The sequence below is a fragment of the Lepeophtheirus salmonis genome, chromosome 4 (assembly GCF_016086655.4).
Source record: "Lepeophtheirus salmonis chromosome 4, UVic_Lsal_1.4, whole genome shotgun sequence".
Classification (NCBI taxonomy): domain Eukaryota; kingdom Metazoa; phylum Arthropoda; class Copepoda; order Siphonostomatoida; family Caligidae; genus Lepeophtheirus; species Lepeophtheirus salmonis.
The window spans coordinates 33312195-33334196 of NC_052134.2; the positions used below are offsets into that span (position 1 = coordinate 33312195).

Below are 22002 nucleotides of genomic sequence, written 5' to 3' on the forward strand. Positions count from 1 at the left end.
GGGGACGTCTCCCATTTTGTTGAATTAACAGAACTATATACCCTGTGATTTTTTAATTTTTGTGTTTGTCTTAAATATAACTTTTTATTGAGAGGTTTTAAAGGGATGGTCTTTTTTAATATAAAGAGATGCAATATTCAATTAATAACAAAGCTGTGGATGATTAATTGATTACATAATTAATAATTGGTATTAGTGTAAGGGTTTTAAATATGTTGGGGTTTCCACAAAAAAAATCATTTTAAATTCTTCGATTTGGACAAATGGCACTATTTTAAAATTATTACATAACATTAAAGCTGATTGTATCAGTTTTAGCTTTGTTAGTTACCTTCCAAGAATGGAAAATTTAAAATTAGGAAAACAAATTGAAGAAATCATTTTTTGTATACTTATTAGAAATTGAAGCAATTAACTAATAAAAATAAAATTCACCCATAAAAACTCTGCAGCTAAATTGCAATGAGTACTTTATACAATCTTCTCTAATATCTATTTTTGGTAATATTTACTTGCAACGGTTGTCACTATTACAACGTATCAAAGTAACTGACTGCATTAAAAAAAAACAAAAAAAAACTTTTGCCGTAATAATGGAACCACCCCAACTATGCTGTTTCTTCTACAGGACGATTGGCATGCATTCTCGAAAATAATCTTTATTGCGACAACCTGTATTTAGAGGGCCGAATTAGTTCAGTCAAGCTACAATCATAAAGGTTTCAAAGCAGTCTAGGACTTTCAGAGCGAAACCCAACACTATCAGATAGAATTAAGGTATCTACATGCATATGGTGTATGTATCTCCAAAGCACGGAAAGGAATTCTAATTTCCTTCCTGTGAATTCACCTACAGCTACGGAGACAACAGACATTCATACTAGGTACAATACATTCATACTCTAGAAAAGACCTCACAATTGGAGGAGGAAAAACAATAACAAATAGGAATAAGAACGATGGATACATAATAATAATATTGAAGTAGAACACATCACAACAACAAGACACGAATGATTTACTTTTCAAACCCATGGATAGAGGGCTTTTTTTCATTTTAAATAAGTGGTTATTATTATCAATATAATGATTAGGCTGTATTGATATGAATGGTAGAGAGAGTGAGAGAGAGAGAAGCCATCTTGGGTCTCATTCTTTCTTCCTTTAGTACTATTTGAGAACAAATAAATAAAGAGATAAATATATTATATAGGACTACATTGCGTTGGTGTGGAATCCATTACTGAGTAAGTGTGTATCATTGTGCCAACTGCATGGATAGTTATCTAAACAAACAAAATAACAACATCTTCAGGTTGCACTCCTCGTTATGCGAATGTTCCAAAGGTGAACTTATAATCAAATATTTCTTTCTCGTTACCATTAATCAAAGGTGGGGAAAAGTCCATAAGCTAACAGTCCAAGTCGAGTCTCGAGTAGTAATGGAACGATTAATTGGAATGGGGAATCGAAGAATCGGGCGTTTTTTCTGGAATCGGCATCGGGAAAATAATGTATAATTTTTCCGTACCGATTCTTATTTATTACTGATAATTATTATTTTTTTCTAAGTTATGAAAAAAATAGACTCCCCCCAAAAAAAAAAAAAAAAAGAAATTTTTGCTTATTACTATAAAATTTAATTAAATTTTTCAAATGAATTTTTATGAATGTATTTTTGAAATTTTTCTCCAAAAACTTTAATTTTTGAAATAAAAAAAAATGAATATATTTTTGTAAATAGATGTGGATTTTTGAAATTTTTCCAAAAAATTTAATTTTTGTGAATTGTTGTGAATTTTTGAAAAAATTTAAATTGCAAATTTTAAGTTAAAATTTTTTTTTCCAAAAATTTAATTTTTTAAATTTGTTTTTAAAAAAAATCCTAAAACCCAAGCCCCTCTCAGAATTTATTTCTGCAGACGCCCCAATATCAAAATGGTATTTTTTAACTATTATTTAAAATTTAAAAAGATCCGAATCGGGATCGGGAATTTTTACTACGAATCACATTGGAATCACTATTTTTTTCTTCCAATCATCCCATCAATGAAATGTAATCTGCTGGTTAAATAAAAAATAGAAACCAAAAATTAACGTGGAACAAAAAAAACCTACTCTGTATCCAGCATAAAGATAGACAGGAATCTCTATTTTGTCGAGCCTCAATTCTAACTAAACTTATAAATATAACTTCCCAAACAATGTTACTCTTCATTGTCGTCCATGAACTCACACGTTTTATACATTGATGTTTCCTCCTCAAGACTTTAAGAGTAATTATAACAGATTTGGAAAATAAAAATAAAAACATTCTTTATGTTGCAAATAAAAAAAGTTTTGTGCTCGTATAAAGTCAAATTTTTTAGAATAATTCTTATAAAGTAAAATCATACTGTTTAAAACTCTCGTAAGACTTGTTGTGTCAGGTTTTTTAAATACCCTGGGAGAGTGTTCACGTTTCTTTCCTTTTTAAAGACATGAGGCATATTTTTTTGCTAATTTGTATATTCTGGTTAATCAACAACTGTGCCTCAAATATGAATTGGCTCTTCGTTTACTTTGCAATTTGTAATATCAGTAAAAAGGGTCTATATCCGTCTTATTATATTACTGAATAAATTTAGCTGACATTAAAGGTGTTTGAATTTCATCCAAGAAAGTGGAGAATACTACAAATTTTTTGATGATTCATATGTAAAAGACAAAGTTGTTCTGATATTGCAGCAAGGATTTATATTCTTTCAAAATTTAGTTGATGGGTATTCTTCCTTTCAAGATGACCAACTTTCAATGTAATGACGTCATGTGATAAATCTCTATCCTTCCCTCATTAACAAACTTAACCAAAGTTTCACTACTATAAATAGACTCTAAATCTACCAGAAAGTATATTTACTTCTGTCATTATTCTATCTTTTAAAAATCTCCACAAATTTATCACCAAATATGTAAATTGTATGTATAACTTACTATTCGAACCCTTGGCACAATGAAGTGTGTGTGTGTTTTTTGTTGTTGTTTTTTTTTTTTGGGGGATAAATATTATAAGTACATATGTAATTGAAGGCTGTTGCCTACAAGAGGAGTACAATAGGGAGATAATTACTCTCTCAAATTTGTACCTCTATTCAATATTTATATAGGTATATATACCTAAGTACCGATGTTTGTGTTATAACAACTCGAGATCCTCATCGTACTTCGTTCTTTGTGTTCTTCTGGGTGTCCGGAAACTCCACGAACAAAAAGTAATGCTGATATATGGGCGTCAATTATATAGAATTATATATTTTTTTTTAGGGGGGTGGAGAGCTTGGTTTTTGAAATTTTTTGGAAATTGGACAAAAGAATAAAAAAAATTCATAGCTATTCACAAAATATTTCAAAAATTGAATTTTGGGAAAAAAACTTCAAAATATAGTATTTATTTCAAAATATTTAATTTAAAAAAAAAAAATTCAAAAATCTACAGTTCTTCAAAAACAATGAAATTTATAAACTGAAATTTCAAATTAAAAGCTTTTTGGAAAAAAACTAAATTTAAAATATTAATTTTTTTGGGAAAAAATTTCAAATATTCACAGCTGTTAAAAAAAAAATTGGGAAAATATTAAAAAAAAAAAATTTTACCCCTAGATTTGCTTAAACTTTTTTTTATCATATGCCTAAAAAATTAAAGTAAAAAGCAAAAAATCCTTAATTAGGGGGGTGGGGTGATAAATCCCCTCCGGTTCACCCCTTGTTGACGCCTCTGGCATTTAAAATTTTTTGATTTAAAAATAATGTTGGTTGATTAGTAATATTCATTATTTATATTCAATATATTTTCGTAAAGCTTGTTTTTTTTATCATTAAAAGGAGTGGAGTTCCATGTTTTTGCCTCGATACAGTTCTGCAGGCATAATTTTATCCAAAAAGTGGCATTTAAAGTGCCAGGGATGGGGGAGGTCCGTAATTAAGTTTTTCTTTTGGGTTGACGAGCTTGAAATTATATTTTTAAAGTACAAAATTTAGAAAAAATTATTTGATGATCTTTTTTCATAAAAGACAGTTTAAATAACAATTTCATTTTCACTATACCCTTTTGTAGTCACAAGTCTAATATAGCCTACTAAAAATCAAACATTTGTTAGGCAAAATAATCCATAATTGTGATCACAATTATGGATTTACGTAGTTTTAGAGGAATAAAATTTCAATAATATTTATATTTCAGCAATCTAAAGTATGAGTAGTTGCGTGTTTAATCAAAATATGTTCATAATGCCCATGCAGTCGGTACAATACATCAAATTGAAAATTTTAGCAAGCCCGATTGCATGATGCCCTAGATTTGTAACCTTCTATCTACGTAGTTATAGCAATTGCTAAATATGATGCAAAACACATTGATGTGGCTTTGAACAATGTCAAACAGGTCTTCAGTCTAGGGACCCAAAAACTTGTAGTAGAGTGATATAATTACGAAAAAAATGATTTTTATGTAGTCAAGAAAAGACCACTCAAAATAAATTTGTGATAATTTTATTTTGACTCTTTTTAACAGATTTTTTATTTAATATGTTCACAACCAATAACAGCCTCCCCACGCCAAAGAACAGATTGGCAGCCCTTGATGATGAAGGCTGTGTACAATGCGTACCACGCCTTCATGATTGCAGATTGGATGAGCCGTAAAGCAAACATGTTTCTTAAACGACAAACTCCAGGTATTGAGGTCAAGACTGGAGGAGGGCCATATGGAGGCAGGTCAGAAGTCAGACATATTGTTACTCTAGAAGTTTTGGTTCTTTTTAGCTGTTTGAAAGAAGCACTTCTTAATGTTGTAGGCAGCCGGGATGTCGACGGTCGCTGCAGCCTTTTCGGCATTGACACCGGCGTAGAGAAAGTCGCACAGTCGTTGCCTTTTTTGTTGATGCTTCATCATTTTTACACTAAGAGACACGGAATATAAATAAAACGTGCTTATTTTTGTTTGAACTGTTGTAATTCAAAATAACAACAATAAAATTGTCATTCAAAGTTTTGCGTCCCCTTTTAGTATAATCCAACTGAAGCCCTTAAATAATGTTGTAGGCAAGTGTCCGACCAAAAAAGTGATGCTTAGCTTTTTATTCTCTGATGACTAAGTTATTGACCCAATTCTAATCATAGAGAACCTTGACAGTCGCCAGAGAATAAAGCGAAGTTAGTATATGGCTTATTTAGTACTGCTCATTTAAAAAGCTTACCATAGCACTACTTATAAACAGAAGAGGTCTTATTTAAGTTCAGTATACAAAATTTCCAAGTTGTTTCCCAACAGGTGGTATACAAATGGTATATATTTTATGTAAAAGTTGTAACTTGTACAAGGAGATTGTACAAGTTGCAATTTATTTTCACATAACGTCTTATTTAATTAAATGTAATTCGATAAACCATATAAATTACTAACTATATTTATTGGCACCATGATTTCATTTTAATTTATTTGTCAGTATGGGAATTAAAATCATACCTGTCCCACGTTTTGTCCCTGTTATCGCTCAGAGAAGTATGATCCAAATTTTAGACCACTATCTGCAAAACATCACTTTTACAGTTAATATGGAAGAGTACCTACATTTTTTTTTAAATGTATATTACTCACCCAAATAAAATTTACAGAAAATTTGATATTAATTGAACTGAAATAATAATCAAAGTTAAAAACATTAGTCATATTGAAAAGGAAATCAAAATCTACAAATGCTCCTTGTTTATTAAAAGAAAAGTTGATAGTCGTAATGTATCAAAGATAATATAAACTTCACAGCATATTATCTGGTAATTCTCAAAAAACCGGGCTCGAACAATCACAAAAATTGGTTTATCGTACTGTAACAATACTTCAGTTGAATGCAAAAATGAAAAATTCGAACACGGCCCAATTGGAAAATTTTAATTCGAATTTAACGGAATTTTGTATGAAAATAAGTATTAAAAATGAAATATTTTGTGGAAATTCTTAAAGAATCGAGCAAACTCCAAAATTGCCAAATTCTTCAATCAAAAACTTAAATTCGAACCCCAAATGAGTAATTATTATATTGAATATGATCCAACTTGCACAAAAACTCCGAACATAAACACAACATACTCGTATATTAAATATAATGAGGAAATCAATACCTTTAATAATATAAGACTGTAGAATGTCACTTATATTTGTCTCTGACCTTAATTTGTATCAAATGCATTATTAGTATACCTATGAGAAAAATGGATTCAACTTTCATGACCCTAATAAATCTTGAGGTGAACTTTTTTTTTTTTTACTGATTGAAAGATATTGATTTTTATCTATCTATAAAAATTATCTATCACTCACTCACTGTCATAATGGATAGGGTTACTGAGGTAATTAATTTATTTTATTTATACTTAAATTATGATAGTGAATTAAAAGAGAGACTTCATTTAATAAGGAAGTGGACGATGTGATAAAAAAGGACATTTAAAACAAAGTTCTCAATGAGGGAAGAGAAGAAAAAAAACCCTACTTATTTCTCTGATATTATTGACTGCTCAAAATATAATGATGATAGTTTTTAGAGGTTATGAGCAGGTAAGAAATGAGAAGAAGAAGAAGACGAAGGTAAAAGTGTGTGTGCCCGTACACACCACAGACATGGTGGGTGCTCCTGGTACTTCATCTGATGATGAAGACTCGCAGGCCCGAAAGCGTCAAAGTTTTCATACTTCTTTTTTTTTCTTCTTTTTCTTGTGCCTTGATGTTGAAAGTAAAGTAAGGGAACTCGTTCTCCAACATTTAGTTTTCAGTTACCTTTATTTTGAACGAGATGAGTTTGTGCTGTTATTATAATAGAATGTGTGATGATCCTTGAGAACGTCTGACAAAAATCATCTCTAACTACCATTTGTTCCCTCTTCTCCAACAAAGCAAACAAACAGTGGCCCCTTAATCCATATTATTTTTGTTAAATTAGATACTCATCATACACCCCCTGAACCCTCAATTAGTGATGCTCCCATAAGCTAGCAAATATTAGTGCGTGCCAACAATGACGACAAAGACCCTATTTTTCAGCTCTTCCGCATTCTTCTCCTGGTTCCTCCTACTCACATTCTTCCTTCAACCAACCCTCCACTTCAACCTCGAACCCCGTATTGGAATTATCAAAAAAGGGAATCCGGGTTCTTATTTCGGCTTTTCCGTTGCAAGCCATGTTATACTCTCGCCATCCCGTAGTCCAGAGTCTGTCATCCTCGTAGGTGCGCCACTAGACCGCCGGCGCCCTGACTCAGATGAAGAAGGCTCCCTTTGGAAATGTTCTTTTACTTCTTCTCCGAATGACTGTGATCAAATTAATAACTATGGCGGTATCTATGGAGATCAGGGAGAGAGTAGTGGGCAATGGTTAGGGGTTGCTGTTCATTCACAAGGCCCTGGTGAGTTAGGATGAATCCTAGTGACTTAAGCGAAGTTCTAATTTGTATGACTTTACATGATTTTAGGTAAACAAGTCATTGTCTGTGCTCACCGCTATGTTAAAAAAGAATTTCAGCATCGATGGGGCAATGGACGCTGCTTTACACTTTCACAGAATCTGGAGCATCTTGCGACATGGGATCCATGCGAGGGTCGGGATAAAAAAAAGTAAGTTCTGTGGTTTTTATCAATTAATTTTTTATTTAAGTATGTATGTAAGAACGATTTTGGAAGGAATTTGGCGGGGATGAAATGTCTTCTTCTTCTTCCCACCTTCCATTATTTAAAGCCTTTTTTTAATTCAATTTTTCTTCTCATTTAATTCCCCTTTTAAAAATATATATGTTGAATAAATATATAATAATAAAATCTTCTTGGCATCAGTTAAATTTATAAATTATGCAATTACTTAACAGTACCTACTACATACATCTGTATGAACAGTAAAAAAGAAAAGTGAACAGTAATAATTATCAATGACATGCATGATCATTTGCAATCATGGTCCAATAGATTTTTCTGAACCAAATACCCCTATATTATAATAGTAAAAAGTGAAAACGAAACGGAAAAAAATCATCATCATTCCTGGTGCTAAGAAAGAAACGAAAAACCACAACCCCTCTAGACGCAAAGTGAAAAAAAACACACACACACACAACAAAACCTATGCCCCAATTAACCCCCACAAAAAGTACATTTGGGTGCATTGAACCCCCTCTGCTCCAAATACAAATAATAATATTGACTTCTACACCTGAATATCATCTACATATTCCATATTTGATGGATGCAATAATTATTAAAAATGTTGAGGGAAAATGTTCTATTCCTATTTTCCCCGATTTTGTGCCTTACTTCATTCATGGTGTAGTAAATGCATGAATTTTACCTTTTTTTATACTTATGTGGTGAGTTAAAAACATCCTGAATGTTTTATGTGATTTTCAACATAGTCTCCTTGTAACACTTTGCCCAGCTATGATCCCTTCTCTGTACCCCGTCCAGTCTCTATCTTCGCTGGGAGAGTTACAAGGAGCCTATGTTGAAAAATGAAATGAAAATTCAGAATTATTTCCCCAAAACTCAAACAGATGTGATTAGCTTTTATGAACGATTGCTGTCATCTTTATGTTGAGGTCGGAAACTTTTCAGACAAACCTCGTATATTAACATACAGCCCAATATTTCATAGACATATTATTCTGGTCAATTATATGCCTTATATTCAATTTTCTTGGATGATACGGCTCAATGATAGTGTTAGCTATAGTTTTAAACCTTCATTTGACTTTTATGATTTTAATTTTGGTCAGATCTCACCCCTTTCTAAAAGAATTGACAAACATCTAATGATTTCATGCTGACAATGAACTTTTACGATTTTTAAGTGTAATTTGTGGCGACTCCAAATGATTAATTTCAATAATCTGTTGATAAAAAATCGAATTCTACAGAGTACATTATACAGACTTCATTTTAAGAAAAATCCTTTTTAGTTCGCTTTAATGTTGAAGAGTCATATATATATATATATATACTTCGCTTTCTTTGACCCTCTAGCATCAAAAATGTACATACTGCAGTACCCTGAATAGTCCGCATAATTGATTAGGTATGCGGATATATTGGACTGCATGAAACTCCCTCTGTTACAAAAGAACGTTATATAAATTTTCATATATATAATTAAAAGGGTACTGCTTATATGAAAAATCATACTTTAACGAAATTTGGACATTTAATAAAGAGTTGAAATAAATAATTCAATTCCACTATAATTAAATAAGTGTAAATGCAAAGATGTCAAAAACTTCAATGTTTAAATTTAACTTGTGTTGATGCAATCGGATCTGAATGTTTTTCTTTTTGAAAAATGGACCTTTAATTATAAAGAAACTTTTCTGATCTTCTTATGTTTCATAGTTTTTTTTTCTTTTACTCCAGAATAACCCGGATATACATGTACAATATTGACTTATGCACAAAGTCCATAAATTGATTGATGAAATAATAGTTATTACATTCAGAAAAGAAGTTTTCCGATTTTCTCTTCAGTTTTTCATATTTATTTTATTTTTCTAAGCCAATAGCGCCCACTTAGTTAATTGGTGTTCATAATTTTCTGATTTTTTTATTTTATATCGAGATTTTAGAATTTATCGTTCGAAATTGGGAATTTTTTAAACTCACATAATTAATTCATTGACTGTTCACACTTATATTTATAAAAAATGAAATATTTCCTCTATATAGTTTTAAAAAAATCGATTTATAATTTTTCAATAAACAGTATTTATACTTTTAGTAAATAAGTATTTAGCCCTTTTTTCGATGAAAAAATACATTTGTATCCCTGCAAGTCCATAAGTACAACATTCGCAATTCCCCCTCGTTAATGATCCATGGATTATATTTTTGCTATCACATCCATAATTTTTGTGATAAAAAAAAAATGTCTAAGTGTCTAGAATTCCAAAACTCTTTTGTCAAATATGATAAATGGAGGTTTATTGAATTAAGGAAAAATAAACTGCCTTATTTCCTTTATAAATGTTTTTAAATTTTTTAATTATTTTTTGTGATGATGGAGTTTTCGATATCTCTTTCGTCTCGAAACCGATTTTATGATCCATTTTTGAATATCTTAGTCTTGCCTCGATCTTAATCATTCTAATTTTCTAATCTAAAAAGCTAAAACTTGATCATTTTTTTCTCTCTTGGGCTTGATATTTCAAAGTCATATCGTTATTTGGGCGTATGGTGGTTTTGAATACAACCCAAATTTGTGCACAAGCAGGCTGTATAAAATCATAATCCTTTCCATTTTCTAATTTAAGAAGCAAAAACATGATCATTTTGTTTTTTGGGCTCGAACTCTCAATGTCATGTCTTTATCTAGAGTAGGATGGGTTTAAAACACAACATGAATTTCTGCATTAATTGACAAACAGCCTGTATGAAATCAAAACCCATTCAAAGTTCTCACATAAGAAGCCAAAACTTGATCATCTTTTTATTCCGCGCTCGATCTCTCAAAGAAATGTCTTTATTTTGAGTAAGATGTTATTAAACACAACACTAATTTGTGGACCGATTGACGTAACAGACTGTATAAATCCTAATCCTTCTAATTCTCTCCCTGAAAAAGATTAAACTTGATCTTTTTTGTATTTTCGGGCTCGATCTCCCAAAGGTATGTCTGTATTTGGAGTAAAATGGTATTAAACAATGCACTAATTTGTGGATATATTGAAGAACAGGCTGTATAAAATCCTGATCTTTCCAATTTTCTTAATTAAGAAACTTCTTAGTTTTTTAGGGCTTGATCTCTCAATGTCTTGTCTATATTTGGATTAAGATTGTTTTGAACCCGACGCTCATTTGTGCATATATTGGCAAACAGTCTGTGTGCAATACAATTTCTCATTTATTAGTCAAACAAAAAAAAAACAATTTTTTTTTTTTTTTTTTGTGATCTGAATTATGAAAAAACTTAATACTGTATACTCAAAATGGTCTTAAACACAACACTAATTTTTGAGATTGACAAATAAGTTGTGTAATATTCTTTAATTAAAGGAGTGGGGAAAAATGAAATTTCCCGAGATTTCTTTGATATTATTTCGAGAAAATTTTTACATACTTATTTGCATTAAATAAAAAGGCCTGAGAGAATTATACATTTATTTGTATTAGTGTTGGATTCGAACATCACTTGAACTAAAAAAAAAAGCAAAAAAACACTCGACTAGTCTACCAGTTTGAGCAAAATTGCTCCAAAATGGACGTGGGATGTTTTTTTTTTTTGGCGGCATTTCAATTTTACTTGAACTCAAATTATATTCACAACTCGAATCATTGGAATAACAATAAATTAAAGGACAAAAAAAAAATAATAATAATAATTTTCTATTTAAAAGAAGGATTGATCATCTACTACAAAGGAGAAAACCACTATATATGTTTAACATGTGAAAACTCTCAAAAACTGTAACTCCAACTGTGAACACACATATGTGTATACTGCTTTAACACAAACTCAACTCGAAATCTTTGATTCGAATCCAACACCAATTTGTATATAGACACATATTATGAACCTATAGAGTTACATTCTTACAGATTAAAATCAAGACTTAAATATGTATAAAAAAGAAGCAGAAGAAAAAATGTGCTGGAAACAAAAAATAAATAAAATAAAAGCTCAAAAAATTTCTCTTTATAATAATAACAATAAAAAAACTTTTGTTATTATTATTTTCTTTAAGAAAATAAAAAGTTGCAAATTAAATAATAATATTACTGGATCAATTTGGTTTAATTTAAGAATGATACAAATAATGAAAACCAGTTTGTTTTTGGTCTGTACATGAGATGTTGGTATTCTCATTGTTCAATTACTATTTGTTCAGTTTTCTGTCGTATGAATCGCTCAATGAAGCATTAATTAATATGTATATATTTTGTCCGGAACAATCATTAACGGGATTATGAACGAAAATGAGGAAAAGGAGAAAAAAATATTTTTTTTTGTTTGTCTTTTCTGAAGCTTAATAAGAAAGGAGATATATTGAAATACAAAATCCTGCTCTATTAATTTAAAATTCAAGCAAAAAGGACACATTTATATAATGAATATGATACTATATTTTATTTTATTTCCTTGATTATTAGTTAGATGCACTTGCTTTTGTGGAATTAGGCATCAAATGGGATCATAAATCATAAACCTTTTCTTAATTTCTATTAATTATTGGGATAGAGACATTCTATTTATAAAGCGTCTGAATATTGCTTTCGTGTTGACGCACTACATACTCATGTCAGGATTGAACTTAGACAAAAACGAAAAAAAAAAAAGATTTTGTTACCTATTTCTTGCCTTTTTTGCTTAATAAAAATAGCAAAAGTAATATGTACTGAATACAATATGTATTTTGGGAAATAATTTCATGATTAATTATAATCATCCTCCAATCATTGGAAACTAGGTTGCTAATCAAAAAATGTTATTCAAAATTAAAGTGTATTAGGTGAAGAACTAAAAGAAAAAAATGTTACTTGTTGAAAAGGAAAATAAACTTCTGCTCGTTTAAATCTCAAAAATAACATATTTATCAACAAAAATTTATAAATATAATGCATTTAAGAAACCTGCGGAAAATTAAGAATTCCTAGATAATCTTATAATTTACAAGACCAATTCATACTTCATTTAAAAGAGCTCAAACATATGCAACATTAATTGGGATTAGACTTATGGTTGACCCTTGAGGTGAAGATGACGTTGATTTTGTATTAGTAAATGATTCAAAATTCAATTGAATGCTGTTACTATATACTAGGATCTATCCGACTGAAACTTTAGTCGAGATAATATTTCTTTTTTGTTAACTCGATACTTTTTCGACTTTCAATGCCAACAGTTTAGCATTCCAAACTAAAAAAAAAAAAAGAATTCAAATTGTCTCTAAAGTCGATTGAAGTTTAAAAACCACCTTGATAAAACAATTTTCAATATGCATTGTCTCTTTGTATACGTCAGTAGCTATATAATAAGTGGAGTAATAAGTTATGATCGTTTTTTCGCTTTATATTTTACAATAAAATTAACATAGTTAGGATTATCTGATAAAGATGGTTCTCAACGGTTTTTTTTGCTAATCTTCAGTTCCTGGACAATGAAATAAGTGTTCACTGTATATCAAATTTTTTAAAGTGTATGCATAACCTATAAATATACTGTAACCTTTTTTTGATACAATTTATGAATTGTGAGATATAGCTCACTAAATAAATCTAGCAAAAAACGATCAGAATATTTTACAAAAGTGAATATAAGAGATGTGAAAGAAAGGGATTTGTAGCCTGTGATATTCATTTTATAACAGTTAAGTTTTGACTTAGTTTCAAATTTGATAGTTATCACTCATTAGGGTTGTCTGCACTAAGCATTTTTTAGAATGAGAGTTTTGATGTAGTTGGTAACCTGAGTAGGTTTTTTTTGTTTCTAAAGCTGTTATGATTAATAATTATTATTTAATTTTTGAGGAGAGGATATCTAAGTATAAAGTAATTTGCTAGTGTGTGCGTGAGTGAAAGACGAAGAGTAAGGCTGAGGATTTGTGGAATTGAGACTTATAATCGGAGTAATTGCTTGATACTGAGTGGTACTAATCTCTTCATTTTATAGTTGCTTGTATTTCAGCTAATGAAACGCCATGACAACGAAGTCCTCTCAAAAATGATTCAAATTGTCAGGATTACCATGTTAACTTTCTTCTTCTTTTTTTTAAATACTAATGGTTGCTTAAGATGAACGATCCTAGTTATTAAATAATTACATAAAGATTTTGATATCATGTAATGACAATTAAGAGTTACTTCCATTGAAAGACTAATTTTGACGTCATTATATAGATACTTATTCATTTTAAAGAACACTTGACTTTTGTTTGACGTCATCCTAGAGATGCTTGCTTATTTCACGTGATCCAGAGTCTTTTTAAAAAATCGATCCAGCTGGATATAAGTTTTATATAGGAAAGCTGTAAATCATTACGATCAATCTACTTCTTCGAAAGATCTGTCCAAATACTCAAGTTTGGGCTATACAAGGAAAACATAATTGGCCGTGGATTGGTCCATAATTTACATAGCGAATTGCAGCATTATTATTGATATTTTCCCATTAGAATAAAATAGCCCTTCATAATAAAATCATAGTAAATGAATAAATATTTTGTGGAAAAAGAAATTTTATTTTTTGGAAAATTAAATAATAAGAATAAGAATAATAAAAAATCGTCAAGTCATTTTGTTATTTCAGCTCTTCAAAAAAAAAAAAAAGAAAAAGAGGGAAAAAAGAAAATGGCGTTGTTGTCTTTTTAAGAGGAGGAGGGGAGAGAGGAGTTGTTAATATGTAATAATACATATATATAAAATAAAATATTGTCAAAATGTTTCGAGAATTTTATTTACTTTTTCATTCAGAGAGCTTGTAAGACAGTGTATGTACGTACATATCTTTAAAAATAGAATATATTATTATGTCAACCTTACAACTTAAGTAGTGGGACGAAGGAGGGAGTGACGTTAGAGATAATGAGAAAATCACCTCATCACATAGATACAATTTTAGGACAGTATTTTGAAGGAACATAGTCCCCCTTCCCCCTTGTAGTAGTGTTGTGTCGGTCCAGTCAAGTCAAAGACCGTTCCTTTTATACAGCATAATAATATTTATTCGTTACACGTCGTTACTTTTATAATATCACGTAACCTTGCATACAAAATAAACAGAAAAAGGCCCAAAATCTTTGCCCTTTTTCCCCCCATATCGAATTATTATTCAATAATATGGTTCACAGCGCCTAAGCAATAGTTAATTCTAATCAACGAATCCAAGTTCAGAACATTGGCAGCTGACAACAAAATACGGTATATATTTTTGTGTTAGTACTGTAACGACGTAATAAGGACGTCATATATCAAATTACGTCATCAAGGAATCGAGTATTTCATTTAAGGACTACAAAGTGGGATTGAACTGGGCCGGACCTATAGAGAATATTTAGAGCAACGAAGTTTTTATTGGGGAGATTGTTATTTACTTAAGTTGACATCAGCTGTTGTTGGGGTATATTTGCTTTAATATTTTACAAATTGTATATCATATGGCAGGTGCACACACCCGTTGACTTGACTTATACACGACACCAGCGCCATCAAGCAATCTTTACTATGACTGTTACGGATCGAACTGAACTGGACCGTAGCCCTTGGTCCTAAATAAGGAATGACACAGCACTATCCCCGATACAAGTAAACCTATAATGTATTTGTAACAAATGGGTTATTAAACTGGGTGGAGATCGAGTTTTTTCTTTCTTATATTCTTAAAATCTTAGCATGAATGAAAATAGTCGAATGCTTTACTTCCTTTCGGAATCCCACGCATTTTACATACCTAGTAGTAAGAGGGTGACGGGGGGGAGAGGAAGGTAGAAAACTTACATTCATATATAAATTATAACAGTAATAGAACGATGATGAATGGAGTAAGAAATTTCTAAAAACAATAGTAGACTTATTTTTTTGCAAAAAAATTATTCTTTTTTGTAATTTATATATAAGTATTGGATTTGGGTCCTAGACTGTTATAAGTTTAGTAAAACGTAGCTCATTTGGTCCAAATTAGATATATACGGATTTCATATTGACATACGATCTATAAAAAATCGGTCTTGATCGGTTCCACAAACAAAAATGACGTTTAATTTTTTTTTTGGGTATTTTAGAAAATAAAATTTCGTTCGACAGTTTCACAACGTAGTCTCCATCGAAATATCAGTCCAGTTTAATAAATAATTTGTCAAGACTGAAGTGAGGAAACAATTGGTCTTATTTACTAATGTAGAGTAAGCTTAAGACCTAAGGTTTTTGATATTTGGGGAGGCTAAAACGGATATCTAATCAAATTTATTCTTAATTTTACCCTCAAAAATCAATTAGAAATAATAATACAAAAATCTTACCATGACCATTCCAGCCAATGTATGTATTATTTCTTCATCGCCGGCAATGCAGCTGTTAAGGTTTTTATTATGGTATTGATAAGTATAAAAATGGATTTGGGTAAAAAGCAGTGTTTCAGATGAATAATTAAAATTTAAAATAACTTTTTATTATATGTATAAATACATTTCAACTAAATGTTGTTAAGAGTAGCTCACATGTATTTATTTGGGTACCCGCGGCCTTTTTTCTTTAGAAGACAGTTTTTTTTTTTTTTGGTAAGTCATTTGTAGGTCAATATTTTAATGACTTAAACACCAGTTCCGTTACAAATTTAGTATAGAACCGTTTTAAATGTGTCAGTACTTGCTGTCACAAACGTATCAGTAAACAACACTATTATACAGTACCCTTCCCCACCATTATTTGAGTAAATTTTGACGTTTTTCACAGTATGAGATAATAAATACCATATTTTAAGAATAAAACATAAATAGTAAAATAGTCGTGAAAGATCCAAATCTTTAATTTATGTTTCCTAAATTAAAAAGTGAATTTATAATTAAATATTCATTTGTGGGTTCGTTACTTATAAAAAAAAGCTTAGTTAGGCATCATTTTAACGGATGCAGAATATTTGCACTGGAGTATAAGTCCCGTAGAAACTCTGTTGAAAATGACTGCGACTTTACAATTAATGATACACATAAAAAAACTTATATTTTGAAGTAATTAGCTCTTTGTTACTTTTTTGAATATTCATGTATTGTGTGTACTAGTGTTGTTCGGAATACCGGTTGAATTATTCAACTGGACTATACTTGATTGATATTGGAACCCATACTTGGAACTCCACAACATGATAAAAAAATATTCAGTCCTCAATGACATAATCTCCCAAACCCCTGATCCCTCACCATTCCAAACGAAATTGCCAATATTAAATATAATATTGTTTTATAAAAAAGTAATTTAATTTCTAAGCTAGCCCCTACTCCCATTAAAAATTATGGGGACACTTTTATAAGTGGATATCAATTGCTAGGTAGGGACATTCTTGTGGGATATTTGTATTAATAAAGGTATAGAAGATTACCAAAATACTGATACCTATATTGGTACTGTAACCGTTCAAAAAATGTTGGAATTGTGACACAATAGTGTGTACCACATATTTGGTCCAAATTATGTATAAATTCTTAATTTATGATGTCCTTTCTTTTTCCAAATTATTTTTAAGATGATACTCCATTAGTTTCTGAGTTATTAACAAGTTCTGGAATCAATTACCGTGGTATCAAAGAATGTTTATAACTGTTTCCTAACTACTTATCTACCCCAACGATAAACTTAGGAAATAGACGGTGACTAGGAGATGTCTTATTCCGTATAGAATCAATCTTCGTTGATAATAATGTATTAATGATTGAATAATATATTCTCTATAAAATACAATTTAGTTTTCTTCAGTTATTATTTTAGCCTAGCAATCTGTTTCGGACTTAAAACCATTTATTGAAGCTACAACAATTTAAACTCTTTTAATTAAAACTTTTCTTATCCATTTTGGGAACATAAAATTTAATTCTTCAAATCAATTATTGCAGAACCAAAAGTTCCTGGAAATTATCCAAGCTTTTATTTTCATAACAAAAAAACAAAAAACAAAAAAGAAACATTTTTTTTTGTAATAAAATATATTTTAGCCACTAACGGCCTTCTTGAGAACATTTGTATCTATAAGAGGGGTTTCTACTCACTCTTACATTCTTAATTATATACAAAGGTTGATTCATTAGTATTAAAAAAGGTGAAAAAACAAATCGTTGTTTCTATTTTAAGAGTTTGTTACAAAATAAAAAAAATTACATCTTTTTTAATCAGGTGATTAAAGACACGGGGAAGTATTCTTTTGCAATATCGTAGCCTAAATAATTCGCCAGTTTGTAAGTTTACCCCGATCAACAAACTATGATAAATATATACTCTGGTTTTATTAATATACTCGTAGATATATTAAAAATTCACTAGTATCAAATATAATTGCAAAAAGTATTCAATTAGTTCACTGATACTTTTAATAGGTATCATGTTTAACAACTATTAGGAACTAACATAGTTCTATAGCTTATGATAAAATATCCATTTTAATGTTGTGTTGCTTACATACCCGAGAAAAGTATTTTTGTTAGGATCTGAAGATTAAAAGTGTGATTTCTTGATAAATATAATTTTTGTATTGCGAATTTCTCTGAGGTATAAAATCCCAGGGAAAGTGGAGCATGTTAGATAAACCCTAAGTTGAAGTTTGGTCTGAAAGTCATAAGCCGGTCTGAGAACGTTACGATTTATAGTAGATCGAACTAATTCGGTCATTTAAAGAAGTTCGCCTTGGAAGGGTATAAAAAAAATCGATGTGGATCACTCTTGGATATAAATCGGTCTCTTTTAAAATTCAGTCTAGACTGATGTTATAGATGAATTGTTGATGACGTCATGTGGGTTTTTAAATTGTAAAATTCGCTATGTTATTATAACAAGGTTAGTCACCAACGATATTCAGTTCTCACTGAAAATTTACAAGCATAACGGAGGGCATCATGGAGACCCCAAATGGAGGAATAAAACCATAGAGAACAATTGAAAATAAAATAGGAATCAATGTCAAAAAAAAAAAAAAATTACATTTTTTACTCTTTATATAGCACATTTATTCAAACAAATGCTCCCAATGACGTTACTATAAAGAAATAAACTATTTATTTAATCTGCTGTGTTTGACTTACAATTTTTTACATACACTTTGCGCTAATAACATTGGAAATTTGTTAAAATGACGTCATTAGAGGTGCTGCATAAATCATATTTATAAAACTTATAAATCAGGATAGATAAAAAAAAATCAGTCCTTAAATTTCGATATACATTCGGAAATCGCGTTCCAGACACAAAAGTCCACCCAAATCCGTTAAAAAAATATAATTTAAGACTGATCCGGTTCCAAATTCGATCTTGGACCGAGTATCAACACTAATAAAAACATTTATTCTGACTTCATAAATAAAAGGAGAATCTGCACAGGTTTTTGACAGTTTTTATAGTTAAATTTGTGTTTTTCTCTCTATGTACAACTCATTGAACAGAGAGAAGGAGATGAGCCTCATTTCCAAAGAAGAATCAAACCGTTTATGTTGATTTTGAGAATAAACCTTTAGTCATATGTGAACATATGATGTGTCTATATAATATGAAGGTACGTTCGTCCCACGTTCTTTCTCTATATTTTTTTATTATTTTTTCTTGAAAAAGGGACGTGAAGATGTTAATTAAGAAAAGGGGAAAAAATATGTACGTAAAAGTCTAGAAGGTAGATATTTATTTGTGTTCGTCTTTCTACCTAATAAATCCATAAAAAGAACTTGCAAAATAATAATAAAAGATGACTTTTTATACTCAGAGTCAGTGATTGATAGACGACCATTAGCATTTATATTTATATGATTGTGATCCGTCAACATAAAATCAAGTTAGAATGATTTTTTGTTGACAGATCCCAATTTTGTGTTCTTTGGACAATTATCTGCAAATTCTATTGACAGATTCTTCGGATTTACCCGTTGTAGTCGCCGAAAAAGGTAAATTAATCTAGCAAAAATTCATGTGACAATGAAACTATTAGAAATATATATATGTTATATGTTTGAAAGCTGTCATAGCGTGGCCAAATGCTGTCCCATAAATCCGATGAAGACGTTAAACTATAGTAAACCCTTTTGAGTATCTTACCTTCTTATATCAGAAATTTGAATACAATTCCTATAATTAACGAAATGTGTATGGATATATTTATGATGTATTTTTTTTTTCTTATTTTCTTTATTTTTTTGTTTAAGATTATTTTTGTGTTGACGGACCAAATATTTTATATCCAAAGGTGCTATAAACACTTGTTGAAGTGCTAAACTTTAATTCAATACCAGCAAAATAATCGCTAAAAACTCTCTAATATAGATCTATGTTTGTGGATAGATTGAGTATTTATATGAATTTTTTTCTATCCACTTAACTCATAAACTTGTAAAAAACTAATTTGACGTCATAAATGGTTTATTATGACCTGGTTTTTATATTGATGTTTATATTTTGAATTTTTTTAACAAGAAAACTTAACCCCAAAATTGAATCTAACGTCCAGTTTCTAAAGAAGCTCTATTTTTTTTTCCACACACCTAATTATTTTATGAGTAGCCAAACGATATTATTTTATTAGGTTTTTAACAAATTATGTAAGTAGAATGTACATAAAATAAATTTGGCCTCAGAGAAGATCCTTTGGTCATAAAATCCCCATTATATTAAAAATAAGATATAATGTTGTGTACAAATTGGAATTAGTATCTCTCATTTGACTATCTTAACACCAGTCTTGTTAATAACCAACTAACAGTTGATATAATCATTCGATTAAAATCTCTTTTTTATTATTTATTTATAAGTGACACAACAATGGCCACATGGACTTCAATATATGTCACACAATAAATTCATTAAAAAAATACAGAATTACGTCATTTAATGTTAAAAATCATTGTAAAAAACTGTAAAATTGTTCATTTAGAGTGTTTCATCTCATTTCTTCACTGTAACTTGAACAATTTGCTTGTAGTATGTACAAGTTACAACTTATACCCTTAATTTTATACCATTTAAACAGTTCAGAAAACAGAATTTTGTGGAACTCAAAGTAAGATCCACGGGACTAGTTTGAAAGAAATTTTTTCATCAAATGTCATTATAGAAACCCACACACATACAGCCCAGCTATTTGTTCGTAGATAAATTGTTATATATTAAGACGACTATAAGATATTTATAACTTTTTTTCATAAATTAAATTTGTCTAGACTTACTTCTAATCGTTCAAGCGTATTTATAGTGTTGATATATTTTCCTGGGTCATGAAATAGGTGGTCTAGTTGTAAACTGGAGTCCACTTATTGGAAAGCCCTTGCCCTTTGGTGTGCATAACAACATACTCATTCGTAGAAGTGGGATTGAAATTTGGCCAAATTTTCTGTTTTGTTATTTTATGTTAAGGGCGCAAATCAAAAAGCTTCCTTCTCTTATTGGTTTAAGATTACAAAACCATACCAATTTGATTAAATGATAAAAGTGAGAATACAGTTGACAATATCAATTATAACGTCATTTGAAGTAATATATGCTTATAACGCTTCCTCTGAACCTTGAATTTTTGAAGTCGAGGTGCATTTTTTTTGTAGGTAAATACCCATAACACTATAAAATGACTATATTTTGTTTAAATTTAAAAAAATGAAAAGGAACAAGACATCAGAGTGTACATTTTCCGATTTTTATAGAAAAAGCTAAAATTGGCATGACAGATCTGATATTTTGCAAATAGCTTTTGTATTCCTTTTAGTAGAAAATACCATAGTATTTCGGGGCATTCTAACAAAAAAAAATCTTATTTAAAAAAAAAAAAAAACCTTTTAAAACACACTACGGAATGAGTACAATATTTTCCTTGTAACAAATGTGTTGCTAGGTGTTAAATACGATCTTTCTACGCAAGACTATTTTAAAGGTCGACTCACTTAAACCTCTCTTTCCTTTGAATAATTATTTATTTAACTATGTATTTTCTACCTTTTTATTACTGTTAGTTGTAGTTGTAAAAAATAAAAAATCACAAAGATCATGGTGTGTTAATATGTAATTATGATTCTCTTTGCAAAGAAAACTAACCTCATGTGTGTGTGCATATGCTCATATTGTGACCCATGATGGATTATGGTACCCATAATGTGAGATTTTATGTACATATATTTAACTATTAAGCACGTTTGCAAAGTTTTATACATTGGTTTTATAATAATTAGGGTTCCATTCAAGTAATAAGTATTGAGTTTGAATAATTGAACAATGGGTAGGATCGAGTTTGAGTTATGCACATCAATATCTTATAGATGGGACAGATGAAC

General features: G+C 30.0%; 1 protein-coding gene across 1 annotated transcript in view; it reads left to right on the plus strand.

Moving 5' to 3' along the window:
• Positions 1-6747: 6747 nt before the first annotated feature.
• Positions 6748-22002, plus strand: part of LOC121115765 (integrin alpha-PS1-like) — a 30745-nt gene continuing 15490 nt past the window's right edge. The window contains exons 1-2 of the mRNA XM_040709897.2: positions 6748-7437; positions 7504-7645. Coding sequence (XP_040565831.2) covers positions 7050-7437; positions 7504-7645 — 530 coding nt within the window. The 5' untranslated portion in view covers positions 6748-7049. The remainder of the gene's footprint in view (positions 7438-7503; positions 7646-22002) is intronic.